The sequence below is a fragment of the Geotrypetes seraphini genome, chromosome 10 (assembly GCF_902459505.1).
Source record: "Geotrypetes seraphini chromosome 10, aGeoSer1.1, whole genome shotgun sequence".
Taxonomy (NCBI): Eukaryota; Metazoa; Chordata; class Amphibia; order Gymnophiona; family Dermophiidae; genus Geotrypetes; species Geotrypetes seraphini.
In genome coordinates this window covers 60,260,583-60,287,472 of record NC_047093.1, presented here as the reverse complement: position 1 = coordinate 60,287,472, position 26,890 = coordinate 60,260,583, and the positions used below count along the sequence as shown (strand labels likewise).

Sequence of the window (26,890 nt, the reverse complement as noted above, 5' to 3'; positions counted from 1 at the left end):
CCATAGGTCCAGATTTTACAATAATAAAATCTGGTAACCCTACAGTGGGCTCACAGTCTATCTAATATTCCTGGGGCAAAGGAATATTAAGTGACTTGCCTAGGGTCACAGGGAGCAGCATGGGGTTTGAATCCACAACCTCAGGGTACCCGGGTTGTAGCTCTAGCCACTATGCCACACTCTCCTCACTAAGCAGGCAAAGATAAGCCTAACTTTTCTGTGGACCTATCTGCCCAGTTAGCTATATGGGCACTGGCTTCTCTCTGATTCTTCTTCCCCATCAACTGCTCTAGCTTTAAGGCCCAGATTCTATAAATACACTTCCCCCTCCCCATTCGCGGTTTCACATATTCGCGATTTTTTGGGGAGAGGGAAAAAGAAAAAAAAAATCCTTAAGTCTTCCCCCCGGCATCCCTGCCTTACCTGGTGGTCTATCGGGCTTTCGGGGCAGGAGCGATCTTCCTACGCTCCTGCCCCGTGCAGGTCGCCATTAGGAAATAGCTGTAGGGAGTTCCCGTCATAGTCTCGAGAGAATACGGGAACTCACAGCAGCCATTTCCTAATGGCGATCTGCACGGGGAAGGAGCGTAGGAAGATCGCTCCTGCCCCGAAAGCCCGCTAGACCACCAGGTAAGGCCGGGAAGGCAGAAGAGAGGCAAGGGGTGGGTCAGAGCCGGATATTCACGGTTTTTTGCCATTCGCGGTCCGGCTCTGCCCCTATCCCCCGCGAATCCGGAGGAAGAAGTGTAGTACTCTAAGTTAAGCGCACCTAGCTGATTTTGACGCCTAACAATTAAAAAAAAAACAAATCTCCATTGGTGCCCTTAATTGAAAATACCATTAAAAAATAAAATACACTCCTCTTCAATTTAGCATTAGAACCATTTCTTCAATCAATACGGAATAATGTCAATATCAAAGGAGTTAAATGCGGTGATATTGAAGTGAAATTCTCAGCCTATGTAGATAATGTACTAATTTATACCTCACCAGAGTCCCTCCCTGAGCTGCTGACTTCTATAAAGGACTACTCAAACATCTCTGGATATAAGCTCAATAGTACTAAGACTGAGCTTATGCCTTTAAACTCATGGGTTTACCAGTCTGATATTAAACAATATAATTTTCACTGGTCAGGTGATAAATTCAAATATCTAGGTATAGATTTTGGCAACACTATTGAAATAACTATAGAAAACTGCTCAAAGCATATTGTTAACTTAATTAAAGATCAGATTAACAAATGGAGTCCATTACAATTATCTTGGTGGGATCGCTTAAAGTAAATTAAGATGGTTCTATCGCTTAAGATTATTTATACACTAAGTATGTTACCTGTGTTATTCCACCCTACAACATATAAGAAAATAGATACCGCGCTAACTCAATATCTCTGGAATAATAGTACATCGAGGATTACACTAAAAAAATTGAAAAGTTACAAAAAGGATGGGGGTGTCAACTTCCCTGATTTCTTCGATTATCATTGTGCCTTTCTTCTTTCAGATATCTCCTCTCTACCCACCAACAATTGGTTATCTTTTGAAAAGAATCGCTATTCTCCATACTCTCTGACATGCTCAACATTTATGGAATACCTACATTTGGAGTCTGGCAGGGACCATCTACTTATGTCTATGAAAACCATCTTTAAACAAGTTGAATGTTCTCTTGAGTGTTGCTGGTTAAACACGTTCCATTCTCCACTATGGAAAAATGATCTGATCGGAATTCAAAAACATGTTGTTGATTGGCCACATTGGCAAAGAGCTGGAATAGGGCAAATCAAGCAGTTACATGATGGAAAAGATTGGATACCATTCAGCAATTTATGTGCTAGTTCTGGTCTATCCACTAATAGACAATACCAATGGCTTCAACTCAAGCACATCATACATGGATTGCTCAGCACCAAAATTATAGTTGATGTAAATCCTGATATCCTTACCCTGAGCCAAATCATTACTTTTAAGCGAAAAGAAGCGTCTCAATGGTATAAAATTTTACGGGAAAAAAAAGTCCTTAAGACCTCATGAGGTAGAATCCATCTGGAATACTGAACTGCAAAGAAATTTATTGGAGTCAGATTGGCAAGTATTGTGGGCCTGTACGTCTTAGGGATGTAAAGCAGCATCCTTTCTTCAAACATCCTTCTTCCTTCTCCACAGAGCATATTGGATTCCTAGCAGATTATCCAAGCTCAGCTCTAATAAGGGTGATAGCTGCTGGTCATGTGGATCTTCAAGGGGCACACTATGCCACATGATTTATGATTCTCCGATACTTCAGAAATTTTGGAATAAGGTGTGGGTGGACATAAGTTCTATACTCCAAATAACTGAGCCCTTATCGTATTCCCTCATAGTTGCTGGCAGTTATGCATCTTAACTTTCGCTGACGAAAGAGGCGGACACTCTATTACATTTATTAATGCTTATTGCGATCAAGCTAATCCTCTCCAATTGGAAAAATTTGGATGCTGTGGATTACAATACATGGTGGAATACAGTTTGTATGACAATTAAATTTGAACGTATAGCTGCGGAGCGATCCAACTCCTTGGCTAAATTTGAAAAAATATGGAAACCATTGTTGTTCGCTAACTCTCCTTATTCCTTATGCTTATAAGTATCTCCACAATAAGTGGGTTTCTGATATAAAGTGATTTTAACACATATATATTGCGAGGCTGCATGTTAACAGAAAACATTATTAGGGCAATTACTCCAAAGTAATTAGCATTGTAGTGGAATGTTATGAGTTCCGGAACATTTGTATGTACCAGTAGTTATTTTACTGATATAATCTTTGTCTTTCATGTTTATAACTTACTTTCCCGTTCTACACTTATTCTTTGCTTTATTTTCCTTCCTAGTTCTTTCTTATTTTATTGTCTTATCCTTTTGCTGGCCTTGTTCTATAATTTCTCGTGTACTAATGAATATACTTGGTTCAATGCCTATATTTTTTTAATGTTCTGTTATTGAAATTTAATAAAATTTTTCATGAACTTAAAAAAAAAACCCCAAAAACCACAATTTAAAAAAAATAATTTATTGGCAGGTACCTTACTCGGTAGGCGTCTATTCCGAGGTGCTTACCAGAAAGTAGAAATGGTTAGGGGCGGATTCTGGACAGCTTTTGTGTATGGTTTGACTTAGGCACACTCATTTAGGCCAAGAAAACCCTGGCCTAAATTGACGTGTATCTAAGGTTTCAACACCTACCAGCACCTAAGACCACTTCAGTGCCAGTAGGTATGATTCTATAAATGGGACTGGCGGGATGATTGACAATTGTGCTCAACGGCGCCTAAAAGTTAGGTGCCATTTATAGAATCAGGGCCTAACTGCCCAGTACCATGGAGGTCAGAAAGGATAGTTAGCAGCACTGTGCAGTCAGGTGCTACTGAATATCCAATGACAGCCCGTTGACTGTCTACACCAGGGGTCCTCAAATCCAGTCCTCAAGGCCCACAACCCAGCCTGGTTTTCAGAATTTCCACAATGAATATGTATGAGATCTGTTTGAATGTAACGGAAGCAGTGAATGCAAATAGATCTCATACAAATTCATTGTGGATTCCTAAAAAAATAGCAAGGACTAGATTTGAGGACCCCTGATCTATTCCATTGTTTTCATTACAATAGCAAGGTAATGCATAAAAGATATTAAAGAATCTCACACACCTTAAACTGCCTTGCCTGGTGCTGCCTGTGATTTTCTTCAACTTGCTTGAATTTGGTCTCCAATCCCTTCATTTGGTTTTCCATCTTCTCTACATATTGTAAGTCTCTTTGAGTTCTCCTGTCCAGCACCTCTATTGACTGAGACATGTTTTGCACCTTTGAAAAAGACAAATTGGAGGAAATAGTTTTAACGTGAACCTCATACCATTTGCAAAAATAGCACTAAAATGCTGAATAAGCCCCCACTTTCTCCACAGTAATGCAAAGATTACTGACCTTTTACATCCTACAAAGAAACTCAGAGTTTCATAAATCATTTTCTCTGCTGAACTCTCCAGACACACCAGACACTCACATCTAGCCATACTGCTTGCTCCTTTTGCCTGCTTCTCAGGAAATTATACCGTCCATGGGAAAATATTGTTATATAACGAACGTATAAGTCTGTATTCTCAATTTGAAACAACCATATCTGCAGAGAGGATAATTAACAAAATGCAGGGGCAGCAGAACGCCTCTTTGGTTGGAGGAGCCAAAAGAGATCAGTCTCTGGCCCCTCCCCCAAGCTCTCTAACTTCTGATGCTCTTTTGAGAAAAATAGTGGTGACGTCATGCTCCCAGCAACATTCCCTATTTCTGTGCCTATCAATAAAAGTATATCTTTAGCAGTGAATCACAGTTCTATTTTTTTTTTAACCTTGGTGTAACATTTTAATGATTTACAGAAATACTTGATGAATAATCCAGTATAAATATAACTTTTTGGATGAAATCTGTATGTGTGTGCGCTAGATTGGAAATATATTTAGAAAGCTTAAGTGTCAGTCAAATATTTTAAAGCTGAAGATTGTTTTTTCCCATTTTTTCTCTTTTCAAATTTGTGTTGTTGTTACCCTCTCTGCTTTTAATTTTGTTTGGATTTTCTCTTTTTTTTTTTTTTTGCTTTCTCTTATAATTTAGCATGCTGATTTTTAGGGGCCTACCCATTTGACCTAGCTTAAGAGATTTTTCCAGCCTTTTATAACTTTGTAAGAAGCAGGTACTATCTGTTCACAAATGATCATATTTGCTGTAACTCCCAACAACTAAAGGGGTCCTTTTATTAAGGCACACTAATGGATCTAGCATGTGCTAAATGCTGAACAACCCTTTGTATTCCTAGGTATGGTATTTAGGGCCTGATTCTTGAAATGTATGTCCCATTTTAGGCGGCGGTAGGCATCCTACCGCTGTCTGGCAGCCAATTGGGACACATGTTTTTATAAAAAATTCTGTGAGGAAGGCATCAGTAGAACGTTTATGGAGATGAATAGGGATGCTTAAGCCCTAGGTGGGGCATGGGTATGGTTTTGCCTGGAAGTAGCCTTGGGAGAACTTAAGCTATACATCTCTGTAGATACCTTAAATATAGGTCTGCAAAATGCTGGCCTACATTGAAGGTATCTGTCAGAAATACTAGCCGCAATTCTGTAAAGGATGCCAACATGTGATTGACATGCGATCAGTGGTTGCTTCTAAGGCAGTCAAGGTTGACGTGTTCTATCCCACACCCCACTTGCATTCTTTCTTCGTTGTATTTTACATGGGGTTTCTGTTCCTTTTTTGGTTGTCATTTGAACAGAACCATTAAAAACCAATTTAAACCAATTTTTTAAAAATTAATTTTTAGGAAGGCACCTATCTCGGCAGGTGCCATGTAGGCTCTACTCTGAGGCACTTACCGGCGCCTTCCTGTACCTGCGGCAGAGTTTGGGTGTTAACTGTGTTAGGTGCTGGAATTTTAGGCCAAGAAAACCCTGGCTTTATAAACTGGCACCTAAGTCTTTGAAGCCTACTGGCACCTAACTTGAGTTAAACGCCACTAGGTGTGATTCTATAAACAGTGCCTAACCTTGAATGACATGCAATAGGTGTCATTTCCCTAGGGGGCCTACCAATTTAGGCTCCGTTTATAGAATCAGGCCCTAAGGGCTCACACGCAAATCCTACACTAATCCATTAGCACACAGTAATGGTATAGCACAGAAACACTCACTCTCCACCCCCAGCCATGTCCCTGCCACGTAAAAATTAAAAATTATTTTCCATGTGGTTTTCATGCACAAATGTCAAACTTACTGCAGGATGCCTGAGCACATCCTGCAGTAAGTCCTTTTAAGCTGTGTTAGGTACACTGTAGTGTCTAATGCAACTTAGTCAAAGGACCCCATAGTGATTTACTTTACAACCATTAAAGCAAACAAGTATATATGTGTTTATGTATGTGTGTGTGTGTGTGTGTGTAGGGTGGGGGTTGGTGGGAGATGTACAAGACTACATTCAATTTTCCCTTTGTAGGTCTCTTTGAGATCAAATCATATGACTGTATATCAGAAACCTGAGGGAGAGAAACCCAAGTGTAATGTAAGAAACCATTGTTTTTACTAGAGTGGTGGATGCTTGGGACAGACTTCCACCTGAGGTTTTAAAAGTCAAAATAATTGGCAGAATTCAAGCATGTAGGACAGATGGTTCACAGACAACTCGGCGAAAGACAAAGGCGCGCGCCGACAACTGAGCGCAAGACGGAGGCGCGCGCCAAAGAAAATTACAGTTTTTAGGGGCTCCGACGGGGGGTTTTGTTGGGGAGCCCCCCCAGTTTACTTAATAGAGATCACGCCGGCGTTGTGGGGGGTTTGGGGGGTTGTAACCCTCCACATTTTACTGTAAACTTAACTTTTTCCCTAAAAACAGGGAAAAAGTGAAGTTTTCAGTAAAATGTGGGGGGTTACAACCCCCCACAACGCCCCCACAATGCGGCGCGATCTCTATTAAGTGGGGGTGTTCCCCCCCATGCCCCCCCGTCGGAGCCGTAAAAACTGTAATTTTGTGCGGCGCGCACCTCCGCGCTGCGCTCAATTGTCTGCGCGCGCCTTTGTCCCGGCGCGCTTTTGACCTGACACCAGGACGGATATAAAGGGCTAGATTTACTATAAGGTGCTACTGTGCTGATGTGCATTCTTCTATTGCAGCCCTTATTTTAGGCAATGGGACCTCGTTACTAATAACCCAGGTGGAGTGGAGAAGGGGTCTGGTGGTTAGAGCTGCTTCCTCAGCACCCTGAGATTGTGGGTTCAATCCCAGCACAGTTCCTTGTGACCCTGGGCAAGTTACCTCGATACCACAGTTTGATTGCGAGCCTGCCAGGACAGATAGGGACACACTTGGAGAACCTAACTATTCACTGTAAATTGCTTCTAAACTGTATAAGTAGTTATACAAATCACCTTCAGGTCACATCAGGTTAAAGGCGTTTGCAGGTACTTATAAATCTAGCCTGAAGGAAAAAAGAAAGGGAGTAGACTTCAGACTAGGAAAGACATGTGACAGTGAAGGATACAAACAAGCAAACTGGGCTTTTCTCTACTTATCTATTTCCATGCAAATTAAAAGACTAGCAAACTGCTAGCTCTAGCAAATATTTTTTGTCTGTCTTTCTTTTACTGTAGCTACGTGAGAAATTTTTTAACTGGTTGCCAAGATTTGATCTCATTTCACCAGCATTAAAGATACTTTACTGGTTACCAGTTTTATTCAGGATCTCTTTTGAGATATTATTTTTGATACACAAGGTTTTCCTTATGGACAATCCTTATCTTTCAAAAAACATTTTTATTTCATCTCGTATGTATTTTCCAACTTGATCCCAATATTGAATTAATGATCTATTCTGCCACCATCAAAATATTATTTAGATACAATCAGACATACTGCGATGCTGGGGCCCCTATAATGGATTCCTGTTCTACAGTCATGTTTATTGCATTTAAGCATTAGATATATTCCTATAGTTTCATTATAGTACTGCTGTATAAGATTAATGACTGCATGATCTATTTAGAAACATAGAAACATAAAAATAGACGGCAGATAAGGGCCACGGCCCATCTAGTCTGCCCACCCAAAGACCCTCCCCTACCTTTCTCTGTGAATAGATCCCACGTGTCTGTCCCATTTGGCCTTAAAATCAGGCACGCTGGTGGCCTCAATAACCTGAAGTGGAAGACTATTCCAGCGATCAACCACCCTTTCAGTGAAAAATAATTTCCTGGTGTCCCCATGCAGTTTCCCGCCCCTAATTTTCCACGGATGCCCCCTTGTTGCTGCTGGACCCTTGAAGAAGAAGATATCTTCTTCCACCTCGATGCGGCCCGTGAGATACTTGAATGTCTCGATCATATCGCCCCTCTCTCTGCGCTCCTCAAGCGAGTATAGCTGTAATTTATCCAGCCATTCTTCGTACGGGAGATCCTTGAGTCCCGAGACCATCCGGGTGGTCATTCTCTGGATCGACTCCAGTCTCAGCACATCCTTGCGATAATGCGGCCTCCAGAATTGCACACAGTATTCCACGTGGGACCTCACCATGGATCTATACAATGGCATAATGACTTCCGGCTTCCGGCTCCGTTTAAGTATTAGTTATTATTTATTGTTTATTTAAAGCTTTCATACCACTAACTAATGACCATGAAGTCCATTCAGAGCAGTTTAAATGAGCTGCTTTGATGAACATATGAACATTAACTTCAGTAATGATGGTACAGTACATGAGTTACAATATATGAACTTTAGACAAGGAGTAACACTGCACTGCTGGAGTTATGACATAAGAGCTTAGAAATGGCATTACATACAGAATTATATTGTTTCTGATATGTCCATTATACATACAGGCAGTCCCCGGTTTAAGAACGCTCAACTTAGGTTGAACTCGTACTTATGAACCGGGATACTGCCTCTCCCTTCCTTCTTCCTCCCTTCCTGTCCAAACGCAACCCTCCTCCTCCCTTCTGTGTCCCAATGCACTCCTCATCCCAAATTCATGCCTCCCAAGGGTGTTTACCCCCTTTGGATGGCTCCCTCCACCCAGCCGCACTTCTCTGGGCAAAGACTCGAGCGAAGGCTCCTACACATGGTCACCTGGTCTTCGCAAAGTCACGATCGGCGATGCCTGCATGTGGCCCACTGACCTGGAAGCTTTCCCTCTGTTGAGACTAGCCAATCGCATTTTAAAGCTTCATTGCAAACGCATTTATTTTTTAAGGACTTTGGAGAAGCTTCCCTTACCAATTTATGCAGCAAATATAACCAATGCCTTTATTAAAGAAATGGAGAATAGGGGTTAATTTTATCAGTGATAAATGAGCTGCCCCAATTCTGGATTCTTTCTACTTTCCTTTATTAATATTTTGTAACTATTTTTCCTTTTCATATTACTTTTAATGTTATGCATATGTATCCTTTTATTAGAATACAAGCTAAACTATATTGGGAGGGCAAGTAGGAGTCTAGTTTAGGTCTAATTTATAAAGACACATAGGGCTCCTTTTATGAAGGCGTGTTAGCAGTTTAACATGTGTAATAGCGCACGCTAAACCGCCGACCACGCTAGCCGCTACTGCCTCCTCTTGAACAGGCAGTAGTTTTTTAGCTAGCACAGAGGTTAGCGCGTGATTAAAAGTCAAGCGCGCTGAAGCCGCTAACGCGGCTTCGTAAAAGGAGCCCTTACATGCCACGTTGGCAGAAAATGTGGCTAAAATGAAGCTGTGGATACATGCACCCACTCGTGAACAATTGAAAATGTTCATGGATAAAGAATGCCGACCACCACTTATTATTCCCTCATTTAAATATGTTTTATTTGTATTTAAAGTGAATCCTCGGCATGCTATCATGAGTTTGTTTATATACTCAGTATTGTAGCCAGCTTCATCACAGGATCAACTTTCTCTTTTGTACTTTTTTCCTTATTTCTATACTTTAATGCAATAAAAATCACTTATCTGAACGCTTAGCCATTCTGAGGAACACCTCTCCCGCCGTAACCATGTTTCACTATCTCCCTCTTTTACTAAGGCACGCTAGCACACGTATAATGGATGCGTTAGCATTTAGCATGTGCTAAATCAGCTAGAATGCCTTAGTAAAAGGACCCCTATATTTTCCTCAGAGTTGAGGTTCCTCAATATTCTATGTTATCTTTTCAGTGATAATTCTGTTGAATTTGGGTCTCACTCAATGGCAAATCCTTTCTCATAACAGCTAAGCATACAGATAAGTGATTTTATTGCATTAATGTATAAAAATAAGAAAAATAAATACAAAATCCTGTGATGAATCTTCTACAATATTTTGTATATAAACAAACTCATGATAGCATGCCAAAGATCCACTATACATATAAATAAAACATATTTAAATGAGGGAATAATAAGTGGTGATCGAGACTGTTGTGACTTCTACCCTCATATGATAGCCTAATACTACTATTCAAGTTTTTCAAGTTTATTAGGATTTTATATAATGCCTATCAAGGTTATCTAAGTGTTTTTTTTTACAATCAGGTACTCAAGCATTTTCCCTATCTGTCCCGGTAGGCTCACAATCTATCTAACGTACCTGGGGCTATAGAGGACTGAGTGACTTGCCCAGGGTCACAAGGAGCAGAGCAGGGTTTAGAACATCGATATAAAATGTGCATTTGTTGTGATGTCATCTGAGCTCCACCCAAAATCTGCTCCAAAACCTCCTATTACAAAATCACATGCAACTATCTGCAAGTAATTTTATATTGGAAGCACTGTATGAGAGTATGGTGCTTAGTAACTGGAGAACCAGACTGCTCCCTAATGCGACTTGTGAAACAGGGCCCATTTATTTGTTCAATTTTCTATACTGTTCTCCCAAGGGGAGTTCAGAACAGTTTACATTAATTTATTCAGATACTCAAGCATTTCTCTCTGTCTGTCCCGGTGGGCTCACAATCTATCTAATGTAAGTGGGGCAATGGGAGGATTAAGTGACCTGGCCAGGGTCACAAGGCACAACATGGATTTGAACTCACAACCTCAGGGTGTCAAGGCTGTAGCTTTAAGCACTGCGCCATACTCTCGCCGTCTCCTCCCGTGTTGGTGCGGCTCCGATTACATAACTACATATGAATAAACTTCAGATAAGTCAAACACATTTTTTTAATGTATTGGAAGTGCAGCTAATGATTGTACAAATGTTTTGGGATTAGAATTTACCACATTTTTACACCCGACGATGAGAGCGAGCAAACTACAGGCCATGTACCTACATGAAAAGGGTCGCTACTGAGCGTGTTGTTAGGCTCTAATTATGAAGTAATACAGATTTTTTTTTTTAAGTTTATTAGGATTTTATATACCGCCTATCAAGGTTTTCTAAGCGGTTTTACAATCAGGTACTCAAGCATTTTCCCTCTCTGTCCCGGTGGGCTAACAATCTATCTAACATAGAGGATGCTGGGATGTGCAAAGTGTAATTTTATTTGCGGTATTTTACATGTGAAAAAGCTTTATAAAATTACTCCCAAGAGTTAAATGTTCCTTGATGGTGGTGTTACTTGAGTACATGGGAATTTTCTTGTCTGGCACTGCTCTTTCATATCATGAACTGTGTGTGACCTGCAGCAAATCTAATTCCTCTGAATCTAACACAATGTCGTGCTTTGGCACTGCTGCTCGTCACTGAGCGGCTTCCTGAATGGCTCCCATGGCTCAGCGCTGAGCAGCAGCGCCAAAGTGCGCCCCTGCTCGGTACCACTCAGCAGCTGAAGCCATAACTTGGGGCAGCCACGGCAGCGATCGACTGACTGGGTTGGCAGCGGGGCAGGAGCTCATAATTTTGATTATCGGCGCATAAGACGCACCCCATATTTTAAGTATATTTTGAGGGGAAAAGAGTGTGTGCTATACTCTGGCAAATACAGTAATCTGCATGAAACCCATAAGTATGTAACTATTAAAGAAAAGGTATGGGATATTAAAGGAATGGGCAATGGAGGATTAAGTGACTTGCCCAGGGTCACAAGGAAAAGCTTTTTTCTCTTTGGAAACAGATGAGGTAGCTGACAACTCTTTTCGGCTCGAGAGCAAAGATAGCCTGGGTCATTTTTTTTGGAATCTAGAAGCCAAATCAGATTCTGGGGATAACTGTTAACATCCTAAAGGTCATACATAGGCACTTGAATTCTAATCTAATCTAATCTAATCTAATCCTTAGGTTTGTATACCGCATCATCTCCACGTTCGTAGAGCTCGACGCGGTTTACACCTTTTCACAGATAGGAGGTTTTACATTCTATTAGTCCTACAATCATTCGATTTCAGTGATGCATTCTAAAGGACAGCAGGAACTTCGATAAAGCCGGGTTTTATGGAGAACACCACATGTTCTCGGTGGCTGATTGGGAATTACTTATTAGTCAGAGATAAAAGGTGACCATTGAGAAATTTACCTGAATTTTGGGCTTCTTTCTTTGAGCCATGAGAAATATGATTCTCAGCCCAACCCTCTCTTTGGTACTGGGTTGCCATGGCTGTTGTCATATGATGCAATATTCCTAGGAAACAAGACCATGCCTGGAGCCAGCTGGATTGCAATTAGGTCACTGGAGATTTCTGCCTGGGCTAAAATCACATTTACTATTTGCTTCTGGATTTATACTGCTTTCCCTTAATACAGATGCAAGATCTAAACACAAGATCACATTGAGGTTTACTACTATTTATTTGCACTAAGGTCAGCTTTGTATTAGCTACTTTTTGTACCCTGATCATTTTAGATACTTTGGGTCTATTAGGTTTTAAGATAAGAACGTGCTTTGTAATTGTAAAATAATTTTGTAATTCACTGTGAGTGCTGCATACATAGAGTGAGAGATTCACATGAGAAATAAATGAATAACTTTTGTTGGAAACTGTTGCCTGATGAGGACCGAACCACTATGTGGCCAGTTCTACAACCTAATGACATGTGGTTGAATATTCAAAAAGGCACTTGGGTGCCCAGGTGCTTGTATAGAATACTAGCATAATTGGATATGGCAGAGAAACATGATGGCAGATACAGGCCAAATGGCCCATCTAGTCTGCCCCTCCAAAGTAACCATTATCTCTTTCTCTTTCTGAGAGATCCCATCTGCCTATCCCAGACCCTCTTGAATTCAGACACAGTCTCTGTTTCCACCACCTCTTCCGGGAGACTGTTCCATGCATCTACCACCCTTTCCGTAAGAAAGTATTTCCTCAGATTACTCGGAGCCAATCACCTCTTAACTTCATCCTATGTCCTCTCATAAGAACATAAGAATAGTCTTACTGTGTCAAACCAATGGTCCATCAAGCCCAGTAGCCTGTTCTCATGGTGGCCAATCCAGGTCACTAGTACCTGGCCAAAACCTAAGGAGTACCAATATTCCATGCTACCGATACAGGGCAAGCAGTGGCTTCCCCCTTGTCTTTCTCAATAACAGATTATGGACTTTCCTCCAGGAACTTGTCCAAACCTTTCTTAAAACCAGCTACGCTATCTGCTCTTACCACATCCTCTGGCAATGCGTTCCAGAGCTTAACTATTCTCTGAGTGAAAAATATTTCCTCCTATTGGTTTTAGAAGTATTTCCCTGTAACTTCATCGAGTGTCCCCTAGTCTTTGTAATTTTTGATGGAGTGAAAATTCGATCCACTTGTACCTGTTCAATCCACTCATGATTTTGTAGACTTCATTCCTATCTCCCCTCAGCTGTCTCTTTTCCAAGCTGATGAGCCCTAACCAAGCAGTTCCATCCCTTTTACCATTTTGGTCACTCTTCTTTGAACCTTTTGTAGCACCACTATATCTTTCTTGAGATAAGGAGACCAGATGAGGTCGCACCTTGGAGTGATATAGGGGCATTATAACTTTCTTAGTCTTGTTAACCATCCCTTTTTTAATAATTCCTAGCATCCTATTTGCTTTTTTGGCTGCCATAGCACATTGGGCGGAAGGTTTCATAATACTGTCTTCGATGATACCCAGATCTTTTTCTTGGGTGCTAATCCCCAAGGTGGACCCTAGCATCCGGTAACTGTGATTCAGGTTATTCTTCCCAATGTGCATCACTTTGCATTTGTCCACATTAAATTTAATCTGCCATTTGGATGCCCAGTCTTTCAATTTCCTAAGGTCCACCTGCAATTTTTCACAATCTGCATGCGTTTTAAAAACTTTAAACAGCTTAGTGTCATCTGCAAATTTAATCACCTCACTCGTCGTTCCAATTTTCAGATCATTTATAAATAAGTTAAATAGCACCGGTCCCAGTACAGACCCCTGCGGCACTCCACTGTTTACTCTTCTCCACTGAGAAAAATGACTATTTAACCCTACCCTCTGTTTTCTATCTGATAACCAATTCTTAATCCACAACTGAACTTTGCCATCTATCCCTTGACACTTTAAATGCAGAGTTTCCTTTCAAATGAAAGAGACTCGACTCATGCACATTTATATTGTGTAGGTATTTAAATGTCTCTATCATATCTCCCCTCTCCAGCCTTTTCTCTAAAGTATACAGATTGAGATCTTTAAGTCTGTCCCCATACGCCTTATCATGAAGACCACACACCATTTTAGTAGCCTTCTTCTGGACCAACTCCATCCTTTTTATACTTTTTGAAGGTGTGGCCTCCAGAATTATACACAATATTCTACATGAGGTCTCACCAGAGTCTTATAAAGAGGCATCAATACCTCCTTATTCCTACTAGCCATACCTCTCCCTATACAACTTAGCATCCTTCCAGCTTTTGCCGTCACCTTTTCAAACTGTTTGCCCACCTTAAAATCATCACATACAATCACACCCAAGTCCCACTCTTCTGTCGTGCACATTAGTTTTTCACCTCCTAAACTGTATCTATTGTTCCCTCTGGTTTTTGCAGCCCAAATGCATGACCTTGCATTTCTTAGCATTAAATTTTAGCTGCCAAATTTCAGACCATTCTTAAGCTTCGCCAGGTCTTTATTCATGTTATTCACACCATCTGGTGTGTCTACTCTATTGCAGATTTTAGTATCATCTGCAAAGAAGCAAATCTTACCCAACAACCCTTCAACAATATCATTTATAAAAATGTTGAAACAAACAGGCCCAAGAACAGAACCTTGAGGCACACCACTGGTAGCATCCCTTTCCTTAGAGCGATCTCTATTGATCACTACCCTCTGTCACCTTCCACTTAACCAGTTCTAACCCAGCCCATCACTTTGGGACCCATCCCAAGGGCACTCAGTTTATTTATCAGACATCTGTGTGGAACATTGTCAAACGCTTTGCAAAAATTTAAATACTCCACATCTAGTGCACATCCTCTATTTAATTCTCTGGTCACCCAGTCAAAGAAATTGATCAGATTTGTCTGACAAGATCTATCTCTAGTGAATCCATGTTGCCTCCAGTCCTGTAATCCATAGGATTCCAGAAACTTGACCATTCTCTGTTTTAAAAGCGTTTCCATTAACATTTAGCACCAGCAGTTAAACCAGGGATAGAGATGGCTTTAATGTGGGTGCCTAAATACAGCAAGGATGAACATAACAGTATTCTGTAAGTTGCACATTTAAGCGAGAGCCCTACTCCCTTGCAAATACCTGCTATATATGTTAAGTGAGGTTTTGCAGAATAGCACTCAGGCATCCTGCTGCCACTTTCACAGGTATCTATGCACTCACACGTAAGTGCTAGCATTCTAAGGGGTAAATATTCAGCTTTAATTAATCCAGTTATTCAATGCTGTAGGTAGATGTGGTCACTCGGAAGTTAAGCAAGCACTGACCAATATTCAGGCCAGTGCCCAGTTAGATCAGTGGAGAAAGTTAGGACAGCTCTATTTTGCTGTCGTAACTGTATCCACTTACTTAACCAGTTCTTTGACTGAATAGCACCATTAAACAGTTAAGTTCTGGCTCCATCTACTTTGTTTTCTCCAAGCTGAGTGGGAGTCCTCCAACTGCTTTGTTGCCAGTATGAGGCAGTGCTACAATATTGTGTTTTCAACCACTAGGGATAGGCAGGCTCCCTGGAGTTCTGCAGAACTTGCCTATCCATCACTATAGAAAATGTGATAGCACCCTGCACCCTCATTAGCAGGACTATAGATAAAAGACTCCCGCTGAGCTTAGAGGGAACAGAGTACCACCACAGCATTAACCAGACAGTACCTGGAAGATCATAGACAATATTCTATTGCATTAACTGCTTAAATGTCATTGAATATTGCCTAGGGTTAACAGACATCTGGATTTCCCTGGGCATGTCCTCATGTTGTGAAACAGGACCTAATGTTAAAACAGGAACCAAATATGGAGTAAGCAGAGTAAAACTTGCACTGAGGTAGAACCAGGAGCTGGAATGGCCCTAGTCACTCTTCTTTGAACCTTTTCTAGCGCCACTATATCTTTCTTGAGATAAGGAGACCAGAATTGAACGCAATACTCCAGATGAGGTCGCACCATGGAGTGATATAGGGGCATTATAATATTCTTAGTCTTGTTAACCATCCCTTTTTTAATAATTCCTAGCATCCTATTTGCTTTTTTGGCTGCCATAGCACATTGGGCGGAAGGTTTCATAATACTGTCTACGTTGATACCCAGATCCTTTTCTTGGGTGCTAATCCCCAAGGTGGACCCTAGCATCCGGTAACTGTGATTCAGTCCATCAAAAAGTGGCCTCTGCGGCTCAGCTGCACTCCTCTGGTCACTGATCTGTGAGATTGCAGGTTCAAATTCCAATAAATTCTTACAGTTGTTTGCAAATCCCTTAATTTCAGTGGGGCCTAGTGACTCACAATGTATAATAGCATATCTCATCAAAGTAAGGCAAACAGACCCTATAGTGGATTTCCTGAATAACACAATTATTATTATGTTAACTTTCTAAGAGGAAACCAATCTTAAAACCAATTTGCTTCAAAGACGATTGTTAGCCAGTCTGCCCCTATTTTTCTTTTTAGGTTTGAAAAGTTCCTCCATCTCCTTCGAGCTTCCAAATTAATGGGAGATGACCTCTGTTGGACAACAGTGCCATGCAACTTTAGTCAAAAACTCAGGGAGATTTCCCCTAGTTGTTATTCATTTCCCAATACACGTGGAGGGGCATAATAAAAAAATACGTCTAAGTCCGTTTTGGGCCTAAATCGCTAGACGCCCAAAATCAGACATGACAAAAAGTCCATTCTCGAAAAAAGAAATATTTTGGACATATTTTTCGAGAATCATCTATTTCTATGTCCAGCTGTTTCACTAAGTCGTCTATCTTTATACCCCTTTCTTGTCCCAAAATTTGCCCAAGTCAAAAATTCATAGAACAAGACCTTTTGGATATGGAAGGGGTCAACAAAATGATGGACTGGACACTTAGACATGGCAACAGAGTAGTGTAGCACCTTACAAGGCACTGCTAGAAACTTCACAAAAAGGGTGCCACATAAACATCTCACCAAAACTCCTTTATAGGTCATGGTGAGCCTCCCCAAAACACCCCCATCCATCTGATTACAGTACTCCCTCAAATTTCGCAGGGGGTTCCGTTCCAGGAGCACCTGCAAATTTCGAAAAACCGGATCGGAGGTGGGAGAGGGCTGTGGTGGGTGCTGAAAAGAAAGGCTGATGACCTGCGGGATCGTTCTTAGTATTTTCTGACCGCCTCTTCCGGGAACTAAAGTCAGGCTACACCAATTAGGAGCTGCTTTGACACGCTATCTGGCGTGTAGCCTGACTTTAGTTCCAGGAAGAGGCGGTCAGAAAATACCACGAAAGGCTGAGTCTGCGATTCGCAAACCATGAATTTGCGGGGCTATATGGTATAGGATACCGAAATAGGAATGTAGGTGAAGAACTACTGCTCAGCTTAGAACAGTGGCAATCAGGTGGCTGTATGACATCAGCAGTAATGTTCAATCTGTGGCAGAATCTAATTTGAAGGCAAAAGGAGAAGTGTAGAATTCAGCAGCAGCAGCAGAGGATGGGAGGCACAGACATCCTCTGGCTAGGCGAATGCCAGTAGAAAACCTTTTGTGAGCTAGCAGATGGTTAAACCTGATGGACATACAATGAATACAGTATTTATCATCAAAATCCCTGAATTTCCGGGCCAGTGGAAAGCATGGAGGACATGCATTATCAGCGTTATTTTTCCAAGGATAAATAACAGCAAAAAAGTAAAAGGTGGAGGAAAAAAGAATTTTGAAAAAGATGGTATATGGAAAGGAGGCCTTATAGATGTGAAGCTGGAAGAATAAATAGAGCCGTGATAGAGAACTAGAAAGGAGGATGAGAAGGATATGGAATGCTATGAGAAAGGATAACAAATGCAAAAAAAAATAAATAATAATAATATTGAAAAGCTGAGATCAGTGGTTCAGAGATGAGATAGGGAGGAAAGATTGAAAAAGAGAGATGATCATGGAATGATGATAAAAGCTGGAGTGAGGCAGTTTGTCTCTCTGTTTTTATGTCTATTTGAATAAGGTAGAAGCTAAAGCACAGTGAAAACATTTTACCCAACATGCACACACACAACCAGGACTGGCTCCATTAGCTTCAGTGGAGCCACAGTGAGTTGCTCTACCATACCATAGGATACCTGAAGGTCTGTGGCTTTCCAGCACTATAAGTGTATACACAGGCCATGGACAACTCACTATATAACTTAAATGCGTTGAAGGAGAGTTTAAAAATTCATTACGAAAGTCAAATGAGGATATCATCTTCTTTCAATTATATTATTTTCTTTCTCCAGGGCTGATTTGGAAATGTGTTCAAAGAAATGTTCCAAATTAGCATCTGGTTCTGTTCTGCAACATTATAGCTTAGATTTCATCATATCAGGAGGTTCAACTAGTTACCTTTTCTAACAGCTGTCTGAGCTGCTTTGTCCTGGCATCACGTGAGCACATTGTTTGCTGGGGTGCCACCACTGTGCATATGCAGCGCCCCTCACTGTCCTGGGCAGAGCTGTACACCTGCCAGCTCTCCTCTGGGTTCATTGGCAACACCTAGTGATAAACAGAAGTTAGAACAAGTGAATTCATTTGACAAAAAAGGGATTATTTCCTAAATAGTTTTTTTTTAAGCAGCAATAGCTAAGAAAGGCTTAAAGAAGTGAAAACAAGGCATGGCAGGTCAAAGTTCAGTTTAATTAGATTAGTTATAAACTAATAAGGAGTAACATTATGGAAAAGCAAAAAAAAAAAAGGGAAAAAAAGAGAAGGGATTATAGAAAGGTAAAGAAGAATTAAACCATTGCACAGCATAAAAGATAGGTCAATAAATGTGCAAGACTGGAAGCCAAACGGAAGAGCAGGATGGAGTTGGGCATTAAGCAAATAAATAGTGATTAGGGAAGGCTATTAAATTATTTATGCCTTGCTTCAGTGTGGTCAAATGCACTGTTTGAAGGGCACGATGAAGGACAGGGTGGTAAGGCTGCATACCATTACTTAAATCAAGTTCATATAGATCCGAGAAAAAGTTGAAACTTAATACAAAGATATTATTAAGCTAAGCCGCACTTTATAGTACATAAAATTAGCGATTCTACTGGGGTAATAGCATACAATTGCCTCCTCGCTCCATTAGAACAGCTGCGATCAATGCAAGCTGGAGCCTTGTCTAAGGTGCTGAATACAAGTACATGTTCTTAACGTATGGATCTGGAATGGCCCAGTTGTCGCCCCACCTCACCCATCACCCTCTTACCTTTATGTACACCAAATCTCAACGCTTTCCTGTTTATCAGATCCCTTATAACCTCCACAATAATGACAACCTTAAATAACCACAGACTCTTATTGATGGTCATAACCAGGCCGCAGCTTTGTTTATTGGGACAAGAAGTAAATAAGCAATTCAATTGCGTCACCTCCCGAGCTACAAAACATTGCAATTTTGACAAATCAAAATTAAATTCCACCTGACCCCGCCATGAAGCAAGAGTCTAGGGGGTGGCATGGACCTCCATGCCCCTTTTTCGTGACACGTGGCTAAAAGCCCATTAGCTCCCCTGAGCTCACTTCCCCCTAACGGCTCATCCCCGGATGAGCCTGTGGGGGTAAGGCACGTACCTCCATGCCCCCCCTGCCGGGTCACATGACCCATGACGTCATCCCTCAGCTGATCACACTACCACATAACCGCTCATCTTCTGATGAGCCAAAGCTTGTAGCTCGGGATCACCGCCACAGGCCTGTAAACTACAGGCCCCCCACCCAAAAACAAAGCTGCGGCCCCCCAAGGAAAGTGAGGCATTGAAAAGCCCCCCCCCAGCCCCGTGACTAAGCAACCACAAGGCCAGCACCCCCCAGAGGGGCACTGCCAAGGACACCACCAAAGGCAAGCAAGCCCACCCAACCGGAACCATCAAACTCATGCGTAATACCGGTAGACCACCACCCAGGACCGCCACTGAATCCTGGGCTGAACCCCACAAAGCCCAGGGGCCCAAAGGAATAAAGACCACAAGAATGGCCGAAGAATAGCCAGAACCATCCCCTACCCCCAGGACAAGGCCAGCAGTAACACCCCGCACTGGAACCGCCCTTCCACTCGCACACCGATGAGCCTGCACCCCCGAAAAACCTTCCAGGAAATGCGGACGACTCGCACCACTTGTGGCCCCAAACCTATCCACACTCTGGGAAAATCCTCAGCGGAACACACGACCCCTGACAGGCAAACCTGCCCCACCACCAGAAGAATGGAACACCCTGCTATCCCATCACAAGGCATCAACAAAGCAGAAGCTCAGCAAGACCCCCAACTCCCGGCCAGCTGACCTCCAAGCCCAACCCCAAAGCCCCCAGGACCCACCCAGAGAGCGGGCCGAAACCCAGAATCGGACCCCCACGGACGAGACCCAAACCCTGCCGAACCCACCCCGCTACCAGGACGGCAAGGGCACCCTGCCCGCCCCACACCTCCCCATCGGAGGAACCCCCTGACCAGTCTACAAAGCCCAAGCGAAACAAACCAAGTCGACAGCCCTGGACACCACCAGAACAGCCCCCTTGCCCCACGAACCAGCACCAACCAGCCATCACCGCCCCTCGCCCCAGGGGTAGGGCACCGCAAACCCATGGAACTCAGGCCGTCGCCACGCATCTCTCCAGCGGCATGCAACCAGCACCACCCATCCCGCACTGGAAAACCCCCAGACTGACCTAGTCCTCCCTAGGAGGTCCCTGAACCATACCCATTCCTAAACGTGCTCTAAGGAGATCACCAGAACCTCCTCAGGCCTGCCCCATCCTTGGATACCAAAGAACCTCCCCCAGCTAGCCCCAAGGACACCATCCAAACCACGCCAGCATTAGCCCATCCAGGGAGTCCACAGAACCATTGCCCGGGCCCTCTCCTCCAGGAGTTAACAGAACCACCCCCGGTCCCACCCCATCAGGAGTCCCCAGAACTACCCCAGGTCCTGCCCCCGTATGGGTGTCCCCAACCACCCCGGTCACCCCCCTCGGGAGGTCCCTACAACCCCCCGGCCCCGGCCCCGGGGAGGCCCAGAACTACCTCAGTCCTGCCCTCCCCGGGGAGTCCACAGAACCATCCTGGTCCTCCCACCTCAGGGAGTTCGCCGAACCCCACCCTGAACCTGTCACCCCCAGGGAGTCCGCAGAACCACCTCAGTCCTGCAACCTCCGAGGAGCCACAGAACCACCCCAATCCTGCCCCCCCAGGGAGGCCTCAGAACCACCTCAGTCCTGCAACTCCCGGGGAGTCCACAGAATCACCCCCGGTCCTGCCCCCCGGGGAGTCCACAGAACCACCCCGGTCCTGCCCCCCCGGGAAGTCCACAGAACCACCCCGGTCCTGCCCCCCAGGGGAGTCCACAGAACCGCCCCGGTCCTGTCCCCCCAGGTGAGTCCACAGAACCGCCCCGGTCCTGTCCCCCTGGGGAGTCCACAGAACCAACTCGGTCCTTCCCCCCCAGGGGAGTCCACAGAACCACCCCGGTCCTGTCCCCCCAGGTGAGTCCACAGAACCGCCCCGGTCCTGTCCCCCTGGGGAGTCCACAGAACCACCTCGGTCCTGCCCCCCTGGGGAGTTCACAGAACCACCTCGGTCCTGCCCCCCCGGGGAGTCCACAGAACCGTCCTAGCACCGCCCCCCCAGAGAGACCACAGAACCACCCGGTCCTGCCCCCCCGGGGGGTCCACAGCACCAGATCAGCCCAATCCCCCAAGGGGAAGCCAGGCCACCAACCAAGCCACATTTCGCTGCCACAGAACAACTCCATGTCCTGCAGACAGCTGGCAAAAGGGCATGCCACCGAAGCAGTGGCGCCCTCGAAGCAACCACCAGTCTCTCATCGATCCCAAAACCAGACCGGAAGAAAGAATGGCGCCTTTCGCAGCAACCAATGCGTCTGCTGACTCCCGCTGTAATCCGTGTCGTCCAGGGTCACAGTCACCAACGGCACTGACAGTCCTAGACGTTGCTCAGCAGCGAATCAAAGAGGAACCTGTGAGGCAGAGGCAGTGGCGCCATTCGGAGCAACCACCAAGCCCGCTGACCCCGTCGCACACTGGCACCCAAAGATCTGATATTCTGTCCACAGACCACCAGCGAAGAAGAGATGAACCCCTGAGCCTGCCATCGCCAGACCTGAAACAAAACCAAAAGAAAAGCAGCAATTGTCCAGGAGCGCCCCAGACCCACTCCCAAAGCACCCACACCCGATTGAACACCCGCCATGGCCTCAGCCCCTACTATCATCCCCACCTCCAGGCCAAGGCCCCCCCCCCCCCAGCCGGACCCCTGCCCCAGGAAATAAGGAAAAACAAGTGGAAGGAGCCGACTCACCAGGAGTCCAAAGGCAAGCCCATAGAGAAGGGGGAACAAGGCCCTAGAGCACCGAGCCACCAGTGCTAACTCCCCCACCTGCCTCCAAGGCAACCGCCCTCCAACGGAAAGACCCCAACTCCCGCCGCACAGACCCGAAGCCCACACGTAAGAGCAGCGCCATAGTGCAAGAGCAACTGAGAGGAGCCACATGGCAGGAAACCCCCCACTGCAGGGGCCGAGGCAGAAGCTGTATCCACCACGCCCCAAGCTCCCCCCAGTCAGGCACAGGCTGAGGAACAAGATTTAATGAGGTTTGGTTTTGATTAGATTTTTTTTTTTTTTTTTTTTAATTTTTGTTGTTGTTGTTTGAGACACATGAAAGGGGATCCAAAATCCGCCCCATCTCCTCAGCGCCCGCACCACAAGGCCGAACAGCCGCCCTCGAGGCACGCAAGACGGCGACCCGGCACCCCCTCCCCGGCAACCCCGCAAAGAAACAGGCAGCGCACAACGAACACCCCCCACTCCAGCCCCCAGCACTCCGGGATCCATCACAAAGGCGGCCGGGAGAGGGGCATCTGTACCCTGCACCACAAAACCCGATGGCCACACGCCGATGTGAACCCCACAGCACGCACACGTCGCTGTCCGCAGCACGGAACAAGCCCCAAACAAGCACAAAGGAGGCGAATTCCCACAAAGCGTGCCATGCTATCTTGCACACCGTCGGGACGGCCGACACCGCCAGCCACTAAAACAGGAGGGAGCTGCCGGAGACAGGGGGACGCCTGCGGAACCAGAGGTCCGGCGTGCCGCTCCCCCCAGGCACCACCGCGTACAGGCTGAGGATAACAACATGGATTCCCGCCCACAAGACAGCGCTCAGTAGGACACCTGAAGCGCAAAGCTACCAGCACTCAAGACACTCACCACGCCCACCGATTCCCAGTGACCCCTGGCTATCCCTCAGGCCTGACCCCTGCACAAACTCAACAAAATGCATCAGCATCTCCCATGACACCCAGCCACACACCCCATGCACAGCCAGCACACGAGGCCTAGCCAAGGCCTGCATGCACCACCAGGCAAACAGCTGCAACTAAACAGCAACCCTCGCCCTGTGAAACCCCCGTCCAAGTTTAATGAATGCAGGGAAACAATGAACAAGGAACAGTAAGGAAAGGGCAAAGGTTTTGCAGGGTAGCAAACAGGGAACAGAGCCAGGAACACAGTACCTGCAAAGCTGCCTCGGATGAACAGGAAAAACCCTGAATCACAGAGACACATATTGCTCCACCTCCTCCCATCATGCCCAGCTCCTCCTCCACCCCTCCCCACCCCTTCCCATCAGCTATAAGCTGATTCTCCATGGGCGACCAACCTGGGCCATCCAGCCCCTCGTTATAGTCGCCCATCGAGACCAGCTCTCGGGCTCCTTTTTTAAGGTCGGGCTTTCTCGGTCACTTTACCAAAATTCTCACTAGGCTTTAACAAAGTCTATTGGTTCTGTAAAATGTACAGTAGAAATTCATAGTAGGATAAGAATTTTACAACTAAAATAATAAAAAAAAAATTCACAGGCTAATGCTATAACAAATGTAAAGCATTTCAGCACATCCACGATATGCTAAATTAATCTATTAAAGTTTTTTTTTTCCTCCAGCACCCTATGTCCAATAGATTTTCCTCTGATATTCGGGTCTCATCAGTGCTGTGGTTATTTTACCACCTATTCAACTGTTCCTGTGCCCTTCTACGTTGGCATGCTTTCAGCCTAAGGAAACGTAAACGCAGGTAACCTAAAGTAGATTGCCTTTTTGAAAATGAGTTCTGGAGAAGCAATGTGGCCCTAAGCTGAAGTCTTCACTTATAGAAAGGAGGTGCTAAGGAGGTATTAAATAAATATTTTTCCTACTGAATCCGGAGGCAGTGGAATCACTATATAAAGGGAGGAGGGGGGGGGGGAGAGAACGCATAGCAAGCTAAAGGACGTTAACTATTAGTTGTCCAGTCAAGTGTCTTCATCCCCCCCCCCCAAAAAGTGATACAAGATACGGGAGCAAATCCAGAGAACAAAACTATTTGGACAATCCAGGATCAAGTGGTAGAAATGAGGACTGAATGCAACTGTCTTTATTTTCTATGAATTACACATAGCAAATTATGATTTCGTGGATACACTGAGCATTTCTATACTACAAACTTCTTTGAATTTAACCACTTAAAAATCCGCCATCCTCAGAAGCAGAAATTACAGCATTTGTGTTGTACCCAACAAACCGATACTGCGAGTAAATTGTAAAGCCAATGGTCACACTTTATGTGGCTAACAGGTTGGCCTGTAAAAATACAGGGCTGGGTCTTTCCAGCAGCACCCGGTTAGATCTTGAAGCTTTTAGGAGAGAATTAGCAAAGCACAAGCGCTGATACTTGCGCCCAGCTCTGGCCCCCTAGCAATGACCAATCTTTGCTCATTCATGGTGTCGGGCCATGTTTTCAAACAGCTATGCAAATGAAAGCAGTAATTCAGCTCCTAGTAGCTCCTGCGTGTGACAATCTATTTAATGAGAAATCAAAGCTGTTTGATTGACCCAGAAACACTCAGTCGAAAAGGGGAGGGTGGAGCGGGGGTGGGGGGTGGAAGCCCCTTAATATAAAACCGTGTCATTTTACAACGAATTCTTTTGCCATTGTGACTAAAAATTTCAGGTCAAGTGAGATTTCTCATGTGGGGAGTCCCCCCCCCCTCCCAGACCTCTCAGTCCCCTGGACTCCGGAGATCCAGAAGTGCACTTGGATTCTCTGAAGCATGTGTTGCCCTGCCCTTAATATTCTCCCTTCCACTGTCACTAAGTTACCGAAGGAGGGTGTCATTGAAACCATTCTTTGCAAAAGTACCTTTGCAGTTGAATTTTTATGCAAGGCTATAACTATTTCACATTAACTGGTTAAACTATCTCTTTCAAAAAAATCAAAACAAAATGTTGAGAAACGAGGAAAAAAAAATAGATTCTGCACAGTATTAGAAAGAACAATGTCCCCAATATTTACTGACTATTTCAAGCCACTTCAAATCTCTTTTCAAGGTTTACCTCTAAGTAACACAAGGCTATAGGCAAAAACAAAAGGCACTTACTCCTGTGCTTCTGTCCAAGGTACCGGTGTTGGCCGCTGTCAACTTGGTAGTATTAAGCCCCACCAAGGACGGCAGCGTCTGCGACATCCAGTTGGTGATCATGGCCATGGTGCTCAGTATAACCCCAATCTTAAGTAAAGGCACCGACATCTCTGCTTGGATCCGTTCCACCAACCCTTCATTCTGAGCGGGCGACACAACTTGCCCGTCGCTCCATGACGCCTAGAAACACCAGCTGCAACTTCCCCCCCTCGAGCCTAGTCGATCGCTTCTTAGACATGTTGGCTTGCGTGCACGCGTGTGTGTGTGTTTTGTGCAAGAGGCTGGCACGCTCAATCTCTCTCTTTTTTTTTTTTACAAGCACACCCTCACAATTTAAATCTAATGACAGAAGCCTCCACTCGACGACTGCAGCAGAAGCAGTGATCGGAAAGGAAAAAGAAGCAGCCGAAAAGCAGAGCACATTCCGATGTCTCCTCGGAGTCTAAGGAGCTGCTCCAGCACTAGAAACAAAAAAATGATGTCTACGATAAGCATTTTCCTTTTCTAAAGAAAGCCCTCTGTTCTGGCCGGAGACAGGATCCCAAGCTGCCGATCCCTGCAGTGCCCCTTTTAAGCAGTGCATTTGACATGCCTGCTACTGCCTGGGAAGCGCTGTGAAATGGATAAGGTGGAGGGAGGAGGGACCAAGCCTTGGTATGAGAAAACGCAAGCTGACAACCCATTTTTCCCGGTCCACAGAACGCCCCCCTGCTACTTTCAGGATCTCAGAGGAAGAGCACTGGGGGTTTGCAGGACTTACTATTTATTTAGATGTACTTTGAAAATCAGGGGTGGGAAATTTCATGGCCACACCAGGAAGTACTTCTTCACCGAAAGGGTGTTTGATCACTGGAATGATCTTCCACTACAGGTAATTTAGGCTAGAAGCATGCCAGATTTTAAGAAAAATGGGATAGGCATGTGGGATCTCTTCAAGGAGGAAGTTAGGGGGGTGGGTCATTAGAGTGGGCAGACTTGATGGGCCGTGGCCCTTTTCTGCTGTCATTTTCTATGTTTCTATGTACTGGCCCGGGGCCTTTTACCAGTAAAAAGTGATCTGTTTACCTAAGACATTTTAATAAGGGAAGAGGTCATATGGTATCTATAGGCGATTCTTTGATACTAGAAATAATATTTTTTAAAATAGGCTCCGAGTCAAGTCGTTTATTTCGAGGTCCGATTAATTTTGGAGATTTTTTTAATTATTGTTATTATTTCTGTCTGAAAGTAAAGGCATAATAAAGTTGTGTGCCTGGAGGAAAAAGCCTGGGAGTTACCCTCTTCCCCAGTAAGTTTTACAGAAGATTTCAACAAATTAGTCATATCGTGGCCTAGTCACAAT

The 26,890-nt window shown here is 44.4% G+C and overlaps 1 protein-coding gene across 2 annotated transcripts in view; it reads right to left on the bottom strand.

Moving 5' to 3' along the window:
- Positions 1-26,890, bottom strand: part of OLFM1 (olfactomedin 1) — a 104,002-nt gene that overhangs the window by 36,049 nt on the left and 41,063 nt on the right. Inside the window, exons 1-3 of one of the 2 annotated variants that reach the window (XM_033962119.1) lie at positions 25,507-26,147; positions 18,428-18,577; positions 3,690-3,845 (exon numbers count right to left, since the gene is read on the bottom strand). In XM_033962119.1, the coding sequence (XP_033818010.1) occupies positions 3,690-3,845; positions 18,428-18,577; positions 25,507-25,656 (456 nt within the window). In that variant the 5' untranslated portion in view covers positions 25,657-26,147. Of the gene's footprint in view, positions 1-3,689; positions 3,846-18,427; positions 18,578-25,506; positions 26,148-26,890 lie in introns of those variants that run through there. The other variant, XM_033962120.1, reaches the window with a different exon arrangement.